Below are 20,212 nucleotides of genomic sequence, written 5' to 3' on the forward strand. Positions count from 1 at the left end.
TCTCATGAAGATCCTCTAACTCTGAACTTCCTGCATCAAACTAGGGCTTGAACAAAGTGGTTTTCAACTTGCCCCCCACCCCCAATTGTAGAATTGGCAGGGTTTTTTTTTAATGCTCAAGCCTGCACCAAACCTCAGTGACTCGAGACTTCTTTCCTCCCAGCTAGCATACACCAGGACGCAAACATGCTTACATGTTTTTAAGTTGTATTCAGAACAATACCACATTTCACTTCTTACTATGTTACAGAGCCCCTGATTATGACCTCGAACATGTGAACCAGGGGTGGGTTTCAACCGGTTCGCGGCGGTCCCTGCGAACCGGTTGGTCGCCGAACCCGGAAGTAAGTAACTTCCAGGAATGGCAAAGGGCGCGCCCGCCCGCCCGCGGTCCTTACCCGGTTTTGACGAGTTCTGCGCTTCCACGCATGCGCAGGACGCATACAGCGCCTGCGCGATCGTCCAGGAGCAGCTGGAGCATCGCGCAGACACTAGTACACATGTGTGCACCGTGCGCGTGCACGAGGACGCCGCCGGCCCCGTTCCAACCGAACCGGTTGGAACGGGGCGAGAAACCCACCCCTGATGTGAACAAGCTAACCTCACTACTAAAGTGGGCAGCCTCCTTCTTTTTTAGGAGACCTCAATCTACTGTATTTTTCGGAGTATAAGACACACCTCCCTGCCCTAAAAGAACGTGGAAATGTTGGTGTGTCTTATACACCCTGAAGCCCTGCCCCCCCTGCATCCCATTTTTGCAAAAAACAGCCCATTTTTCACAAAAACGCTGGTGTTTTTGCTCCCCTCACCCCCGCTGAAGCTTGCAGAGTGCTCCTGGAAGCCGAGGAGGACAAAAATGTTTTTCTTACTTACCTTTTCGAAATCTTGGTGTGTCTTATATACTGGTGTGTCTTATGGTCCGAAAAATACAGTACCTCTTATTAATTGGACCATAAATGATTGTACATCCAAACCCATACATGCAACCCTTCACAATGCTGTTACTAACCTGGGGCTAGATTAACTAGTTAATAACAACACTAGACTCAACAACTGCCTTGATCTCATCTTCTGCAACAGTTCAAATTCAATTTACGGTCTACAAAAGAATCCTTTTCCAACAGTGACCAGAGCATGATTGACTTTTGTCTCAATATATGCCCTTACAATAGCAATAGCAATAGCAATAGCAGTTAGACTTATATACCGCTTCATATGGCTTTCAGCCCTCTCTAAGCGGTTTACAGAGTCAGCATATTGCCCCCAACAACAATCTGGGTCCTCATTTTACCCACCTCGGAAGGATGGAAGGCTGAGTCAACCCTGAGCCAGTGAGATTTGAACAGCTGAAGTAGCCTACTCTCTAACAAATAATATGGTTTCAGGAAAAATATTGTCCTGTAATCTACAACTTCTACTCTGCAAAAACACATGGACTACACAACTCGACCAGGGTAAAGCAATAGACGCAATTTACATAGACTTCTGTCAAGCCTTTGATTCAGTGGTACATGACAAACTACTTCTAAAACTAAAATCTTATGGCATTTCCCTGCACAGGTGGATAGCTCCGTCATACAGGCAACAGGTAGTCAAAATAGGGAGCGCTGTATCAAAACCTGCACCTCTTAACAATAGTGTCCCCCAAGGCAGATCGCACAGAGTGGGCCTCCTCCGAGTTCCATCCGCCAGTCAGTGCCGACTGGCGACTACGCGGAGGAGAGCCTTCTCAGTAGCAGCTCCAACCCTTTGGAACAATCTCCCCGTAGAGATTCGCACCCTCACCACAGTCCAGAGCTTCCGCACAGCCCTTAAGATCTGGCTATCCCGTCAGGCCTGGGGATAAGATCTTCATACACCCCACCCGAATGTTGAATGAATGTTGTGTTTTATTGCTATTATTATTTGTACCCACATATTATTTTACGTCCCCCCTTCCCATGAGTTGTAAGCCGCCCTGAGTCCCCTCAGGGAAAAGGGCGGCCTATAAGTGACAATAAAATACTAAATACTAAAATACTATTAGTACCAGAGGTGGGTTCCTACCATTTTGCACTTATTAGGTAGAACCGGTTCATCAAATCTACCGAACCGGTTAGAAGAGGTTCCACCAGTGGACCCGGAAAGCAGGCCACACCTACAGAAGAGGTTCCAAACTTTTTTGAAACCCACCACTGCCACACACACACACACAGAGAGAGAGAGAGAGAGAGAGAGAGAGAGAGAGAGAGAGAGAGAGAGAGACAGACTGACATAGAGAGAGAGAGAGAAAGAGAAAGAAAGGAAGAAATAAATAAATAAATAAAAGAAAAAAGAAAAAGAGTGAGAGATGAAAGAAAAAAAGAAAAAAGGAACAGAGAGACAAAAGGAAGGGGAGAGAGAGAGAGACAGAGAGAGAGAGACAGAGAGAGACAGAGAGAGAGAGACAGAGAGAGAGAGAGAGACAGAGAGAAAGAGAGACAGAGAGAGACAGAGACAGAGACAGAGACAGACAGACAGACAAACACAGAGAGAGAGAGAGAAAGAAAGGAAGAAATAAAGAAAGAAAGAAAAAAGAAAGAAAAAGAGTGAGAGAGAGATGAAAGAAAAAAAGAAAAAAGGGACAGAGAGACAAAAGGAAGGAGAGAGAGAGAGAGAGAGAGAGAGAGAGAGAGAGAGAGAGAGCACATGGCCGGCAAGCCACTCCCATCAGGTCACATGGCCGGCAAGCTACTCCCACAAAGGAGGCCACACCCACAAAGTAGGTTCCAAAAAATTTTGAAACCCACCACTGATTAGACGCACACTCTTTATACATTACATAAATGACCGCCCGAGTGTTGAGTGTTGAATGCAAGTTGTGTTTTTATCATTTTATTTTATTCACATATTGTTTGTTTTTGCATTTCACCCCCTTCCCTATGATTGTAAGCCGCCCTGAGTCCCCTTAGGGAAAAGGGCGGCCTATAAATTCTAATAAAATAAATAAATAAATAAAATAAAAATAAGACCTTTGGGACCATATCATAAGCAACCGCATGCTTGACCAAATAAATAAATAAACAATCTATTTTGCTGCATAGGGACCTTGTTGGTATTCTGCAGCTTGTGAGGGCCACATCTTAGGCTTTCTGTAATCAAATGAACTAAACGTCCTTTTCTCCCATGGGAAATACGTACATTGATGTTGAATAAAATATTGTTGATCATACATACCGTGTACTGTGTCACATAAACTACATCGTCGGCATTTAGTTATATAATTGTCACTGTCCATATAATCTTCGCCCTCTGTGCAAGGCTTGCAATTGGCTTTAGGATTCCTTGTGCAATCTGGTGATTTGACAACAGAACCTGTAAAAGAAAATGTTTCAGAAAAGGCCAGTAAAATCCTTCTGATTAGGAACATGGCAAATTTGGGCCAAGGGAGACATTTGAGAGCTTCCTATAAGAGTTTTCATAGATTAGTTACTGTGAAATCCATAGGTAACCACAAATGGTACTGTTATTGATGGGACTGTTCCATCCACTAGTCCATCAAAAGGACTTCTGTGCTATTAGCTTACATAGTATGTGTTTCAGCCCTATGAGGAAAATCAGGTGAGCAAACTGATTATTATTATTATGTGGTTAATCTTTGGTGAGATTCACAGCCTTTGGGGCTGGTTGGTAGCTCAACAGCTCGAGTCCTAACCAAGGACCTAGGAACTGTTAAGGTAACGTCGGAGGATATAAGCTGCTCCAAGTAGGGTGTTTTTTTGTAGAATCAGAATGTTCAAGTCTGATAAATTTAAAATTTCCAAATAGCGAGGGTAGCCCTTTAGGTATTGATCCAAGGGCTCCGATTACAATCGGGACAACACATGATTTCTTTTTCCACAGTCACTCAACTTCAATTTGCAAGTCCCGGTACTTTGTGATTTTTTCTTGCTGTTTATCTTCAATGTAAGGTATTGCAATGTTAATGAACCATACTTTTTTCTTTTCAATTATTGTTATGTCAGGTGTGTTGTGGGCCAAGTGCCTGTCAGTCTGAATTCTGAAGTCCCACAAGATCTTGACTTTCTCATTCTCTAAAACCTTCTGTACCTGATGTTCCCAGTGGATTATTATTATTATTATTATTATACAATTGTATCACAGCGGCCAGTTGTTTCGCCGGATTTGGCATTGGTTACTAGTCGGCCCCCACCCAGGGGCCTAGGACGTCATAACGTATTTTCGTAATATGCGTGCAGATCCAAGCAGTGCGGCTTTTTGCATTTGACTGATGGTGATTTTGTCAATTTTTAACTGTTTTAAATGTAATTCCAGTCCTTTTAGAATAGCACCCAATGTGCCAATTACCACTGGAATTACTACTGCTGGTTTGTGCCATAGTTGTTGAATTTCGATTTTTAAGTCCTGGTGTCTTGCAATTTTTTCGTGTTCCTTCTCGGCGACCCTGCTGTCACCTGGTATTGTGATGTCTATGATTGTGACCTTATTTTTCTCAACCAGTGTGATGTCTGGTGTATTATGCACCAGTATTTTGTCCGTTTGTATACGGAAATCCCACAAGATCTTGACCATCTGATTTTCGGTGACTTTTTCAGGCTGATGTTCCCACCAGTTTGTTGCTGTTTTAATATTATAATTATATAATATTATTATAATTATAATTCCAATGGATCATTTGTGCTACTGAATTGTGCCGCAATTTATAATCAGTCTGGGCGATTTTTTTACAGCAGCTGAGTATGTGATCAACAGTTTCATCAGCTTCTTTGCAAAGTCTGCATTTGGCATCATCAGAGGATTTTTCGATTTTGGCCTTAATGGCATTTGTGCGGATAGCTTGTTCTTGCGCAGCCAGGATTAGTGACTCTGTTTCTTTCTTTAATGTACCTGTTGTTCATTCATTCATTCATTCATTCATTTCCTGGTCTGTTTTGTTTAGAAAAAATGTCCATGTTTTTCCTTTTCTAAACATGCCTCTACTGTGGTTTAATCTGAGACCCAGAGGCATTCTGGGAAATGAAAATGATACCTCAAACTAATACACTGTTTGGCTTCCCAGTTATCATTTTAAGAATATGCATTTGAAAGAAATAACATCTGGAGAGAAATGGAGTTTTCCCTTCTTGACCATTTTGGGTTTCCTGACTTATCTGGATCTATGCATAATCATCTAATGGAATACATCGTTGGAAGAAGATTTATGAAACACACGGAGCTTAAACAGCTTCCTGGTTATAATCTTATTTGACCACGTAACTTAAACTACGTTTGCAAAAGAAGATGTACCTATATATTTTCTTTTAAGAGGATTGTCAGCCTCTGTTTTGCTGCTTGCTTTTCGGCTGCCATTGAAACGGGGAGGGAGGGCATGGTGTTTGGGTGAGGGAAATAATCTGAACAGGAGGACTGTTAATTGGGGGTTGTTCACACCATTCGTTTGCGCATGTGGAAGGAGGGGAGTTTCCCGCCAAGGCCAGCTGTCCAGCATCGTGACCCGTCAAAACCGCGTTCCACAAAAGCGCGGTCGAAGAAATCGCGTATGTGACGTCATCACAACGCGACGAAAAAGATCGAAAAATTGAAATAAAAATTAAATTACAGCAAGCCGATTCACATAAAGGTAAGGGTTAGGTTAAGGGTTAGGGTTAGGGTTAGGTTAAGGGTTAGGGTTAGGTTTAGAGCGTTAGCGTTACGTTTAGCGTTAGGTTAAGGGTTAGCATTAGGTTTTTCGTTAGGTTAAGGGTTAGGTTTAGGGTTAGGTTTAGGGTTAGGTTTAGGGTTAGGTTTAGGGTTAGGTTTGGGGGGTTAGGGTAAGGTTTTCGCTTTATTTTTACATTTTTCGATCTTTTTCATCGCGCTGTGATGACGTCACATACGAGCTTTCGTCGACCGCGATTTTGTCGTCCGCGGTTTTGTGGTGGAACCGTCCAGCATACCAGCCTGATGATGATTTTTGAAGATGTCTTCCACTTGACAGCTGTGGAGATATACGATTGGACTATGGACTGGGGTTACCAAGGGGAGGGGAATGAATTCATGTATTGATATCTAATGCTTTCACGCGCTTTTGCTCAGATCCAGCTTTGCTTAGCTTCTCATCACTTATAATCAGTAAATGTACTCTTAATTCTGCAAAATGGAGTTGAGTGGTTTCTTTCTTGGTTATTAAGTGAAGGAGCCGTGACAAGGATTATGGGAATGACACTTTATCCACTAGGATGAAAAGTGGGCATGACAATCTTCTCATTTACTTACTACTCCCATTTCCTTGTCAGGAGACGGAATGTGACAACTTGCTGCAGGCAACTCGCTGTGGGCAACTCATTGTGGGCAACTCACTATGGGCAACTTGCTGTGGCTAACTCGCCCGGCCAACCCACCATGGCCAACTCAACACAGGAAAATTTAACAATTGAATTTAATTATTTAAAATAAATAAACTATTATTTTAATTTTGATCATTCACATTTCATTCTGTACCTTCTTTTGCATCCTTTCTTTAATGATTCTAGTCCACCATTTCTTTGATATTAGTGTTATTCTTGTCCTGCAGTAAGTTGCCCCGTGGCAAGTTTGTCAGTGTATAAGAAATTATGAACTGGAATAGCCATAACAAGATAAACAATAAACAGACATAGGTAGTCACGTTGGGTTGTTCAGAGTGACTTCTGAAACAGTGCCACACGGCCTTCAGTCAGAATGAGAGTTTGCATGCATGCATAGCACAGCAATAGCACTTAGACTTATATAACACTTCACAGTGCTCTTACAGCCCCCTCTAAGCAGTTTACGGAGGCAGCCTATTGCCCCTAACACTCTGGGTCCTCATTTTACCCACCTCGGAAGGATGGAGGGCTGAGTCAACCTTGAGCCTGGTGAGATTTGCACTGCTGAATTTCTGTTAATCGGCAGTAACCAGAAGTAGCCTGAAGTACTGCACTCTAACCACTGCATCACACCATAGCATAAAGGAGCACTGGGGAAGCGGGAGGTAGACAGTAAAGATGGCAGTTGCGACATCAAAGCCCTGAGTAAGCCACCTTGAATATTTTGAGACACATTTTCCCTGTAGTATATCAGTCAAAGGTCAGGAGAAAGACAGATATAGCAATAGCAATAGCAATAGCAGTTAGACTTATATATCACTTCATAGGGCTTTCAGCCCTCTCTAAGCAGTTTACAGAGTCAGCATATCACCCCCACAGTCTGGGTCCTCATTTCACCCACCTCGGAAGGATGGAAGGCTGAGTCAACCTTGAGCCGGTGAGGTTAGAACTGCTGAACTGCAGATAACAGTCAGCTGAAGTGGCCTGCAGTACTGCACCCTAACCACTGAGCCACCTATGGAGCTGCTGCAGTTCTCTGGAATAGCCAAATGTTCTGATGCCCTGCAGAAACCCCTTAATAGTCAGTAAATACACCAGGATAATATTGGTGGGGGAAGCTTCTCTTTTGCTGCTATAAAGAGAAAGAATGAGAAGAGAGAGTGGCAACAAATAACTCTTTTCATAAAGAAGGCCAGTCCTCTAGTTAACATAATCAAAACCACACGGGAGACTTTTGATTGTGCAAAGTACAACATTGTGATACTGTTCAGCCTTCAGGCCATCTAGACGCCACCACATGCTCTCCAGGATCTTCACTAGAAACTTGGCTATGGCCAAAATTGAATTTCCAAGTTTTTGTCCTTAAAGTAACTTCGTGACCCGTCAAAACCGCGCTCGACTAAACCACGCCCAACTAAAGCGTGTCGCTGACGTCATCAACAGGGCGACAACAGCCAGCACGGAGAAAGAAGGACGCTTTAAATAGCGCTTTAGAAGCAAGCCGATTCAACTTAAGGTAAGGGTTAGGTTTAGGGTTAGGGTTAGGGTTAGGTTAAGGGTTACGATTAGGTTTAGGGTTAGGTTAAGGGTTAAGTTTAGGGTTAGGTTTAGGGTTAGGTTAAGGATTAGGTTTAGGGTTAGGTTAAGGGTTAGGGTTAGGTTAAGGGTTAGGGTTAGGGTTAGGTTTAGGGTTAGGTTAAGGGTTAGGGTTAGGGTTAGGTTTAGGGTTAGGTTAAGGGTTAGGATTAGGTTTAGGGTTAGGTTTAGGGTTAGGTTTAGGATTAGGTTTAGGGGGGTTAGGTTTAGGTTTAGGCGTTAATTTTAGGTTTAGGGTTTACAGCGTGCTTCTGTCTCCGCGCTGTTGTCGTCCTGTTGATGACGTCAGCGACGCGGTTTAGTCGGGCGCGGTTTTGTCGGTGAACCAAGTAACTTAGGCTACGTTATTATTTCAAAAGTTTTTTTTCTCCTGCGAGCTGCCTGAAACTGTAGAAAAGTCAAAAAGCACAGCTTCCTTATTGCTGTGTCACTATCTACTTTCTTCCAGTCCCTGAGGCAATAAAAAAATATTGCAACACACTTTGTGTTGTGCTCGCTTGACCAAACCCTTTCCTGCCTCAGTAACTAAGTCAGTAATGGGCGTGGCTCTTATAGATGCAACAGAGGTCAACTTCAGAAAAGTGATGGGTGGAGCCCAGGGGTGGGTTGCTGCCGGAATTACTGCCAGTTCAGTGCACAAAATGTTTTGCTCCGTGCGTGTGCACTATCAGTTCGCACCTATTCTGTAGAACCGGTTCGTCAAATTTACTGAACCGGTTAGAAGAGGTTCCACCAGTGGACACGGAAAGCAGGCCACACCTGCTTTCAGGAAGAAGAAAGAAGAAATCGAAGAAAAGGGAAGAAAAAGTCAAAGAAAAACAGAAAGAAAGAAGTACAAAGAAGTGACTTCCAATATTCACAGTGCAAATTCTGTAAAGTAAATGCCACTTTTTAAATTAGGATTAAATATACTATTTTGTTCACAAACGGTGAAGTTTCATATCATATCTAAAGAACTCTTCAGCAAAAGCAGCATACTGTATATGGATTGAATTTGATCTTTGATCTTTGTAATAAAGAAGATGGGTCCTGATCAGAGGTGGGTTCCTACCAGTGCGCACCTATTCGGTAGAACCGGTTCGTCAAATCTACCGAACCGGTTAGAAGAGGTCCCACCGGTGGACCCGGAAAGCAGGCCACACCTACAGAAGAGGTTCCAAAATTATTTGAAACCCACCACTGGTCCTTGGATATGATTATTCTACACTATCATGCTCATATTTATAAAACTCAGTGCCTCTGTGAAAGATAAGGATGACTATTGTGTTTGTGGTGCAATCAGAACATTGCGTGTGTTGATGTTGTTTTAACGCAAACCAAAGACGCCTTTTAAAAAACAAGTTTACATCCTATTCTTATGCATGCCAGTGCTGTGTGTGAGGTCATTTAAGGTGGTTCTGACAAGTGTCGTCGGCATCTTCATATCCGGTCACATGGGCGGCAAGCCACTCCCATCCGGTCACATGGGCGGCAAGCCACTCCTACAAAGGAGGCCACACCCACAGAGTAGGTTCGAACAATTTTTGAAACCCACCACTGCTTTCAACTAATTTCATGCATTCTCTGAGCCATCCCAAAAAGAGCACACCTTAATAGCAAAACCATCACAAAAATTCAAACTCTTCTCACCTTTTCATAGAGACATCAATCTCCCCCCTCCTTATTTCCCTATGATAATACTTACCAGGCTTACAAAGGGGACAACAGATACCATTGGTGTCATATTGCTCACTGGAACAGTTCTGTTTAGTTTGCTGTAGTTGTACTGCAAGTACAGAAGGATTATTGTTTAAGGATCTGCCAGTGGTTAAATCAAGAATCTGTAAGCGAAAGGAAAACATAGTATTATTGCGTTGCAGCTTTTGATCTTAGGAACTTTTAGAGTGGATTAGTGCTGTGTTACTAATTGTTCTCTGTACTCCTTAGCAGAGACTAAGTTAATAAAAAACGGAAAAAAATGAGTGATGTGAGCAGATGATAGAAATAGGATGATGGCTACAATGGTTCTGGTGGCATTATTTCATGTATTTATTCATTTCAATTTCTGGCTGCTCAACTCCAAAATGTCTCAGGGCACCTTCACAAGTTAAAAGAACATGATATAAGATAACAACTATCCCAAGAACAGAAACAAGCCCCAGTACCATTTTCTAAGTTAAAGGGAACCACCAGGTTAAAGTATTTACAAGTATATAAAAGCTATGCTAATTTGTGGATTGGGGGAAACTCTTGATTTCTGATGTAATCCTGAGAGCCAACCTCTTTGCTGTATAGAATAGGCAGCTTGCAATTTCCTGCCTTGTGTGATAATAGCACCAGAGGTGGGGGGTGGGGAGGAATTCAACATTTGGCTGTGCCAATTCATGGTTTGGCCGTCAGTTTGCCATACACGTTGTACCCAAAAAGTGTCAAATTCAGGAAATCAGGACTCCAGGTGGTTCAAATGGATAAAGGTTTATTGCGTGCTTAATGCTCTCTACAAAAGTCTGATCTACTAATGGTCAAAGCCAATTGGCAATGGATAAGAGTCAGTGGAATTCAAGCTGGGCTGGACTCAGATCTCTTTGCATGAGGGACTTGAGGCTCATGATGCATTTGATCCCTCCCTCGATCCAGCCTGGTCATCTCCTATTGTCAGCATTCCAAATATCATACAGAATTAAATCAGAGTCCAAGGCAGAGCTATCCTTAAAGTTCCAATTTAATAAGACAGACATGTTGGCACATCTGCGGAATCCCAAATCTAAAAGCTTCCTGGGATTCCACCCAGTTCATGATCTTATCCCCACACCCATAAATCCATCACACGGTCCAATCTTCTTCGGCCACGCTGGCATCTCCACCCAGCTGGTTCCGGTCGGGTGCAGAGGTGCAGAGACAAAAGATGACCTTGGGCTTCTAGAAAAGAATGACAACAACGCGTTCCACAATTCTACTCCTTTCTATTCCCCCTCCCAACTACCACACTAATGAAATAATAAGAGAGTGTGGCAGGCCAAATATCCTAAAAAGGAATATGACTGCAGGCCTGACACCTATATCAGAACAGAGAGAGCTCCTGTCAGTCTCTAGGAAAGTGATGGCGAACCTTTTCGGCCAAAAAGGGAGTGCACATGTGGGGCCTTCAGGGCTGCAACCTGGAAGAGGAGCTGCCCAGGGTGCATGCGTGCGCTGGAAAATGAACTTCTGATTTCCAGCATGTGCATGCACACCAGCCAGCAAGTCTTCTGGTTACTGGTTCTCATGCACCCCCGACGATCAGCTAGCCTGTGCGCCTGCTCACACCAGAAAACGGAAGACCAGCTCTTCCAATTTCCCGCACTGCTGCATGCAGGGAGGCTAGCTGATCATCTCACGCGCGTGCGCACCAGAGACCTGGAAGAGGAATTGGTAATGCTGTGTATGCCAAGTGACATGACACTGTGTGCCACTTTGGGCCACGCGTGCCATAGGTCCGCCCGACAAGACTGAGTGGCTGTGGATGTTGCCCCCGAAGGACAGTCCAGATAGTCCATCCTTGATCCTGGGGGGTGAAAACTTACACCCCTCAGAGAGGGCCCGCAATTTGGGAGTCCTCCTGGATTCACAGCTGACACCGGAATATCATTTGTCGGCTGTGACCAGGGGGGCCTTTGCCCAGGTTCGCCTGGTGCATCAATTGCGGCCCTACTTGGATCGGGAGGCACTCCAAACGGTCACTTACGCCCTAGTCACCTCAAGTCTGGATTACTGCAACGCGCTCTACATGGGGCTACCATTGAAAAGTGTTCGGAGACTGCAACTAGTCCAAAATGCAGCCGCGCGAGAGATATTGGGTGTACCTAGGTACACCCACGTCACACCGATCCTCCGCGAGCTGCACTGGCAACCTATAGTTCTCCTGATGCAATTCAAGGTGTTGGTTATTACCTTTAAAGCCCTACATGGCTTAGGGCCAGCGTACCTGCGAGACTGCCTACTGCCACATTCCTCCCAATGGCCAGTGAGATCCCACAGGGTGGGCCTCCTTCAGATGCCGTCAGCCAGACAATGTCGGCTGGCAGGCCCCCCGGAGGAGAGCCTTCTCTGTGGCTGCCCCGACCCTTTGGAACGAGCTACCCCCAGAAATCCGGACCTTGCCCACTCTCATGGCCTTCCGAAAAACTGTGTTAGGATAGGCCTACGTTATTTCAAAGCAGGGACGAGTTGGGTAGATAGAAATGCATTTCTGAATCCTTTGAATAAAAACCTCCTTTTTTCATGAAAAGCTAGTTCATCCAAAAGAGTTTCCCTTGCATGCTACTTTGTTCAACTGCAGGGACTTTTTTCACATGAAAGATCAGTTAAAAGTTTCACATTTGAAATGAGAATTGGTTGACCAGAAATAGCTAAAATAAGATGAAGAATCTGAACCACTGAACCAAAAAAAGTTTCAGAGGTATTCTCTTGTCAATTTGAATTTAACGGCACATCATCAGAACCGGTAGTGATCATTTTTTTAATACTTTTCCTATCCAAAAACTTATTTTTCTTTTTTAAAAAAAAGGAAATTAGCATGGTAAGTATTTTAAAAAGACCTTTGAAATGCTATAGCTTTGAATATCCTATGCAAACAGCGTCTTAAACAGTAACCGACCGGCAATATTGCTATTCCTCTGAAAGATATTTTCCCAAGATGCAGAATAATTTATAAGGTTCCTGTTTATAAGAATGAACTTAGAATGACATCTAAAATCATTGCAGTCGAAATAATCTGAGGTTTTAACTTCCTAGTGAAATTTTTAGTTTGCTGGCCAGTGAGGAAGTAAACACATTTTGAGATATTGCTTATATATCAGACTGTAAATTACTATTTCTACAACTCAAAGAGAAAATGCTTTAATACCTCTTCTTGAACTGAACTACCTACAGACTTCTTAAAGAGCCGAGGGGGCGCAGGGGTTAAATGCAGCACTGCAGGCTACTTCAGCTGACTGCAGTTCTGCAGTTCGGCTGTTCAAATCTCACCGGCTCAGGGTTGACTCAGCCTTCCATCCTTCCGAGGTGTATTGAGTAATTTGAGTATTGAGTAATTTATTTATATACCGCCCTTTTCCCTGGGGGGACTCAGGTGGGTAAAATGAGGACCCGGATTGTTGTTGGGGGCGATATGCTGACTCTGTAAACCGCTTAGAGTGGGCTGAAAGCCCCATGAAGCGGTATATAAGTCTAACTGCTATTGCTAACTGCTATTAATACCTTTTTTTTCTACTTGAAAAATGCAACATGGTTTTTGCGTGAAGTTACCACCCTTGTTCAAAGCAACAGATAGAACAATTTCAGCTACATAACGATAGGTCAAAATCTCAAAGATGCTTTTGTCCCCCCACCCCCACTCCAAAAGGAACTGGACCGGGGTTTATTTTTTGTTCCTTGAGGAAGGTAAAAAAAATCATTTCTCATTTGAGAGAGGGTTCATCAGTTATGATGGGGGGCGGCGGGGAAACGGAGGTGTAGGTTACTCTGACAGTTGTGACTGGAATGGAAGGATTGTAAGACACACACACACACCCAAATTCAGTCAGAACCTATCCTTTCCTCCCCACCCCACCCCAGCCTCAATCTTCAGTATCTGCCTTTCCATTCTCCCCCTACCTGCGATAGGAACTGATGAAGCTTCTTGGATGAGAAGTGAAACCTTTTCTTCTCTCCCTCAAGGAACCCCCCCCCCCCCAAAACAGTCTGGTTGCCTTTTGAAGAAGTTGTTTTAAAAACAAAAAGCCCCTTTGAGACAACTATGATCCGGATGCCTGAGAATCTCCGCAGTCAGTCAAAATGAGCATCTGAATTTCTGGCTACCCAAAAATGCCCCTGAGGTGAACCTTTTAGGGTAGAAAACTCTACGTATGGATAAATACTTACAGGACAGAGGATTAAGAAAAGCAGCAACTGAGACATGTTTCCAGGCTAGCTCTTAAGCTAAAGTGAAAGCACGAACGAGGAAATAAAAATGAAACCTTTATTTTTATTGGCGCAGAAGATCAACAAGGAAACACCCTGCCTTTCTTCATTGCATCTATGGGAGGGAAATTCCATTCTGCAACTACAGTAATTACTGCCTGACAATACTGTCAGTTCAAACAAAGGAATTCACCCATGTACCTAGCAAAGAAAGAGGTTTAGAATATAGAAAAACAGAGTTGGAATAGCAATAGCAATAGCAGTTAGACTTATATACTGCTTCATAGGGCTTTCAGCCCTCTCTAAGCGGTTTACAGAGTCAGCATATCATCCCCCACAGTATGGGTCCTCATTTCACCCACCTCGGAAGGATGGAAGGCTGAGTCAACCTTGAGCCGGTGAGATTAGAACCGCTGAACTGCAGATAACAGTCAGCTGAAGTGGCCTGCAGTACTGCACCCTAACCACTGCGCCACCTCGGCTCCTTAAGGGACCTTGGAGGTCTTCTAGTCCAACCCACCGCTTAGGTAAGAAACCCTACACCCCTTCAGACACTTCAGTTTCCAGACACATAATTACAGTTAGTCCTCACACTTACCGACACTTTATTTAGTGACCGTCCAAAGCAATGGTGGGTTTCACCTTTTTTTAGAACCTCTTCTGTAGGTGTGGCCTGTGGGAGTGGCTTGCCAGCCATGTGATCGGGTGGGAGTGGCTTGCCAGCCATGTGACTGAGTGGGAGTGGCTTGCCAGCCATGTGACTGGGTGGGCATGGCCAACATGTAAAATGTGGTGAAACTCACTTAACAACGCTCTTGCTTAGCAACCAAAATGTTGGCTCAGAAACTCTGGCATTTGAAGCACGCAAGTCTTAAAGCTGTCAAGTTACAAGACCCTCGCACCCCTAACCCTTTAGGAAAAAAAAAACCAGGGGTGTTCAAACTTGACAGCTTTAAGACTTGTGGACTTCAACTCCCAGAATTCCTCTCCAGTCATGTTAGCTCAGAAACTCTGGCATTGAAGTGTTCAAGTCTTAAAGCTGTCAAGTTACAAGACCCTTGCGCACCTAACCCTTTAGTAAAAAACCCCCAGGGATGTTCAAACTTGACAGCTTTAAGACTTGTGGACTTCAACTCCCAGAAATCCTCCTCTCCCTCTTCATCTTCATCGTGCGGACAGGAGCTGACACCTGTTCTAAACAGCACTGTAGATTTGTGGAACCTTTTCTATAGAAGAGGTTAGAACTGGCAGGAACCCACCCCTGGCACATGCCCACAGAGAGGGCTCTGTCATAGGCTCTGCCATAGGTTTGCCATCACGGCCTTAGACTAATCTACCTTATAAGGTTGACATCTACAGAACTGATCAATACAGGGAGTGGTTACAGCTTAGAAAGATTCAAGGGATAATGAACTCATCACCCAGAACACTGATGCTATATGGAAAGTGGGCTGGGGTAAAACAGCTCACCCTTGTCCCTAATAGCAGAACGTGTCCCAGCAATCTTTTGGATGGATGTGCCGAAAAAGGAGTTGAGCTAGGAAGATGGCAGAGAAGTGGGAATTAACCTCCAACCTAAAGACTTAGCAAACTCAGCAGCAGAGCGGTTGAGAACTGTAAGATATGCTTAGTTGAAAGATGCAGGTGGCGTGTAGGGGATTTACAGTAGAAATGCAAGAGAAGGGAGATATTTTTACAGTTCCCTGTCATACCACTAGAGGGCCATATACATCACTTTAAAAAATGAATATGTAACCAAAATAAATACGGCCTTTTAAATTGAATGGTTTGACGGAAAACCAGCAAGATTTGGAATCGGTTCTCCAAATTATTATTGACTTAGTTCTGGCTTAGCAGCACAGCACTGGTGGAACTTCTTCTAACCGGTTCAGTAGATTTGACAAACCGGTTCTACCAAATAGGTGAGAACTGGTAGGAACCCACCACTGCATATAGCTAAAGCTTCATTCTCCCTTTGCGGGTCTGTTGAGATTTACTTTCCAGGACATTTTTGTCCATTCATGCTGGATCACAAACAAGAATAATATGAATCAGAAGAGGACATCTGATAAGACCCTGTTAAAGTTAAGAAGGGAAGCTGGCTCTGCCTTCTTCGAATGGATCTATTGGCTTCTGCTGTGACTGAAAACAACTTTGGATGCAGTTTAAGAAGAGTTTGAAAATGTATTTAATAAAAGAGACTGATAGGTCAAAGGGGTTGTGAGCTGCCAATTACCTCCCAAAGACCCATTAGATCACACAGAGTGGGCCTCCTCCGGGTTCCGTCTACCAGCCAATGCCACCTGGCTACTTCTCTGTGGTAGCTCCGGCCCTTTGGAACGAGCTCCCCGCAGAGATTCGGACCCCTCACCTCTCTCCAGGCCTTCCGAAAAGCCGTTAAAACCTGGCTGTGTCGGCAGGCCTGGGGTCGATGAGTTCCCTTCCCCTCTCGAATCGTGTGGCTGTTGGTTGTTTTTCAAATGCCCTGTACTTTTGTAGTTTTTGTGTTTTTCCCTTCCCCTCCTTCCTTCCGCAGGGAATAGGGCGGCATATAAATAAAATGAAACTCAAACTCAAACTCAGATTCTGAGAATAACCGAAGGACTCTCAAGCGCCAGGGAAATCAGAAAACCCTTGCAGTTCAAATGAGTATACAGAATCTGAACTACTAACAGTCAAAACAAATTGGCGGTAGATAAGAGTCAATGGAATTCAAGGTGGGCTGGGCTTAGAACTCTTGTGGATGCGAAGGGACTCCAGACTGATGATGTACTTGACCCCTGGGTACTTGAGAGACCACCTCCTGCCGATTACCTCCCAAAGACCCATTAGATCCCACAGACTAGGCCTCCTCCGAATTCCATCTGCCGGCCAATGCCGGCTGTCAACTACCCGGAGGAGGGCCTTCTCTGTGGCTACTCCAGCCCTCTGGAACGAGCTCCCCGTTGATATCCGGACCCTCACCACCCTTCAGGCTTTCCGTAAAGCCATTAAGACCTGGCTGTTCCAGCAGGCCTGGGGCTGCTGAGTTCCATCCCCACTCGAACTGGTGTGCTTGTTGAGACCTTTTAAATTGGTTTTGTATTGTTGTTTGTTTTTGTTGCCTTTCCTTTTGTATTGTTCCCCTTCCCTTCGGTTTTGTTAGCCGCCCTGAGTCCCTCGGGAATAGGGCGGCATACAAGTTGAATAAAACCTCAAACCCTCCTTCCGACTCAATCTGGCCATCTCCTACAAGGCTATCTTGTAGTACCAAATTAGTAAAGTTAAATGGTGGGTAAGAGGTTCAGGATTTTATAATTAGGCCCAGGGTACCTGCAAGACCACCTACTGCCACCGGTAGCCTCCCACCATCCAGTGCGATCCCACAGAGTTGGCCTCCTCAGGGTGCTGTCGGCCAGACAGTGTCGGCTAGCGACCCCCAGGGGGAGAGCCTTCTCTGTGGGAGCCCCTTCCCTCTGGAATGAGCTGCCCCCGGAGCTTCGTATAATCCCCCACCTCCGGTCCTTCCGACGCACCCTAAAAAGTTGGCTTTTCCAGCAAGCAGCCTGGCCTGAACAAAACAAAACAAATTATTGATCATTGTTAATTTTAATTCTTTTTTTAAAAAAATCTCATTGTCAATTTTAATTGGGTTTGGGATATCCTATTTAATTTCTTTTTAACTTTTGTATTATGTGTTTCTTTTAATGTTGTACGCCGCCCTGAGTCCTTGGGAGAAGGGCGGCATATAAATCTAATAAACCTAAACCTAATTATATACATGTTATTTTTATTGAGATTGTAAAAGGCATATCTTGATTTTATCGGTTGCTTTTTTTAATGGCATTCAGTCTTTATTTGCTGGCTTTTTATTGCATTGAGGGTGTATTGTAAGTCAACCTTTTTGTTTTAAACATTGTAATATAGATGAGAAAGAAAAGCCAAGAATTCTTCCTTACAGCTGTCACTTTCCTGATGCCAACCTCTGTTCTGCCTCAGTGACAGAGTTTGGCAAGTGACACCGTGCTGACAGTTTTAATTTGACCCAAGGATAGCAATTGAAGTTTCCCCCTCCCACCCAGTTTCACCTGCCAGTGAGAAAGGCTAGTAATCTCTTAAGGACTATTCAAACGAGAGATATAAACGAGACTGGAAAAAATGGATTGACTATATACAAAATAAATATGGGACTAAGAAATTTTAGATAGCTTATGATTAAGATCAGGAATGATATAAATTGCTTAGAGTTAGCCTAGCTAAGTTCAATGTAAAGACGTTATTAATTTTCTATTCTCTCTTCAAATATATTTTAAACTGTTTTTGTTAAAGACTTATACCGTGTATTGGTTCTGGGAAGTCGGGGGGGGGAGGTTGGGGGGGGAAGGGGGAGGGGGGAGGGAGGGAAGTATTCTAGGCTTGAGGAGCGGTGTTGGGTTTTAAAGTAATATGATTGCACATGTATACTGTCATGCCTTATTTTTTTTAAAACAAAGATATGTTATGTATATTGAAATGGAATTATAAATACCATCAACCCAAAAGGGAGTTTGCTCAGAAGCTGAAATACACCAAGTGAATGAGAGGAAGAGTGGGAAGCAGAGGAGAGAAGAAAGATAGGAAGAGAGGGACAGGAGAGAGGGTGAAGGGGGAAGATGAGGTGTATAAGGAGGAGTGGTAAGGGAAGAGAGGAGAAGGAGAAAGGAAGGGGAAGTAGAGTAGAAAAGGATGGAGGGAAGACGGGATGTAGAAGAGTGGGAAGCAGAGGAGAGAAGAAAGATAGGAAGAGAGGGACAGGAGAGAGGGTGAAGGGGGAAGATGAGGTGTATAAGGAGGAGTGGTAAGGGGAGAGAGGAGAAGGAGAAAGGAAGGGGAAGTAGAGTAGAAAATGATGGAGGGAAGACGGGATGTAGAAGAGTGGGAAGCAGAGGAGAGAAGAAAGATAGGAAGAGAGGGATAGGAGAGAGGGTGAGGGGGGAAGATGAGGTGTATAAGGAGGAGTGGTAAGGGGAGAGAGGAGAAGGAGAAAGGAAGGGGAAGTAGAGTAGAAAAGGATGATGGAGGGAAGAAAGGAGGCAGGGAGGGGGAGGAGAGAGGCGGAAGAAAGTGTTGGATAAGGTATAAATATGGTGTATGGAGAGCAGAAGAGCCAATAATTGGTTTTTATTTTTATTTTTTCGGTAGTTGATGGCAAGATGAATTGATGTAATGACTTAATAATACAACATGATATTGACTATGTAATAGTATACATGTGATTATATGCTATGAAAATGGAAAATAAAAAGTTTTTTATGAGAGAGAGACTAGTAATCATTCTCCTTAATGTAGGGTTAGATGTGATCCTTGATTGTGATTGGGGTTCTAGGAAGAAGCGTTGGTTTTCTTTCAAATCGACTGGGCAGAAGAGAAGAGAAGAGAACTTTATTGTTACTTTAAATGTACAATTGTCAGCATACATTAATATGAAATTTTGTTGCATTCAGCTCTCAAAAGATAACCAATAGTAGTGGTGGGTTCCTGCAGTCAGTGTTACTGACTTCACAACTGCAGTGACTTAACAATTGTGGAAGGACCGGCCATAAAATTGGCGGGGGGGGGGGGGGGGCAAAATTCACTTTAAAATGTCTCATTGAAGAGAAATGTTGGGTTTCAGCTGTGGTCGTAAGTGGAGGACTACCTATGAATCTAAGTTTATGCATACAACTGTTTTAATCTGTTCTTATAATCCACAACCATATTATCTTGTGGATCCATAAATCAATCTATCCAACCTTGCATAAAATGAGTGCAGCTAAAGAAAAAAAAATATCTCGAAGAACAATTTTGTCCTTATTTGGTGTTTTTGGGTCAAGTGAGGTGGTTAGACTCAAAGCGAGTCGCTTTTCTGCTGGAGAGAATTTGCAAGGGCTGTTTCTTGCACAGTTTATTATATTTAAATCTCTCCCTATCCGCTTTCATTTATAGCCATATATTAAAATCAGCTCAATCGTCTACAGGGGAACCAACTTTCCTCCACGCATAGCTTAAGCATTCCCTTCCAAATGGAATAGTAATTTGGCTCCAGGCCTGAATTTACTCACAGCCAATCGCTGCAACGTTAACCATAAATGTAAATGCATTTCTAATGCAGAATACACAGAGTAGAGCAACTTCTCTCAAACTGGTCCTTCCCCCCCCCCCACCAACTTCCTAGCTAACCATTTGAAGAAGGACTACCTACACATTTAGCCAAAGCCACAAGGATTTCATTCTTGAGGCTTTCCCACTTGGGGTGAGCTTTAGAAGTGCACCCCAACACCGCAACTTTCTCCCCCCCCCCCGCTTTGCTAAAATGGGGGGGTGGGCGTAGCCAGCATGTGAGATATCTGGCCCGCAGGCTGTGAGTTTGACTCCCCCTGGTCCACAGGATGGAT

The 20,212-nt window shown here is 43.8% G+C and overlaps 1 protein-coding gene across 1 annotated transcript in view; it reads right to left on the reverse strand.

Annotated features, from left to right (window-relative positions):
• LOC116518352 (tumor necrosis factor receptor superfamily member 6-like) overlaps positions 1-20,212 on the reverse strand; it is a 50,185-nt gene that overhangs the window by 18,201 nt on the left and 11,772 nt on the right. Inside the window, exons 3-4 of the mRNA XM_032231686.1 lie at positions 9,586-9,721; positions 3,196-3,333 (exon numbers count right to left, since the gene is read on the reverse strand). Coding sequence (XP_032087577.1) covers positions 3,196-3,333; positions 9,586-9,721 — 274 coding nt within the window. The remainder of the gene's footprint in view (positions 1-3,195; positions 3,334-9,585; positions 9,722-20,212) is intronic.

The sequence above is a fragment of the Thamnophis elegans genome, chromosome 15, assembly GCF_009769535.1.
Source record: "Thamnophis elegans isolate rThaEle1 chromosome 15, rThaEle1.pri, whole genome shotgun sequence".
Taxonomy (NCBI): Eukaryota; Metazoa; Chordata; class Lepidosauria; order Squamata; family Colubridae; genus Thamnophis; species Thamnophis elegans.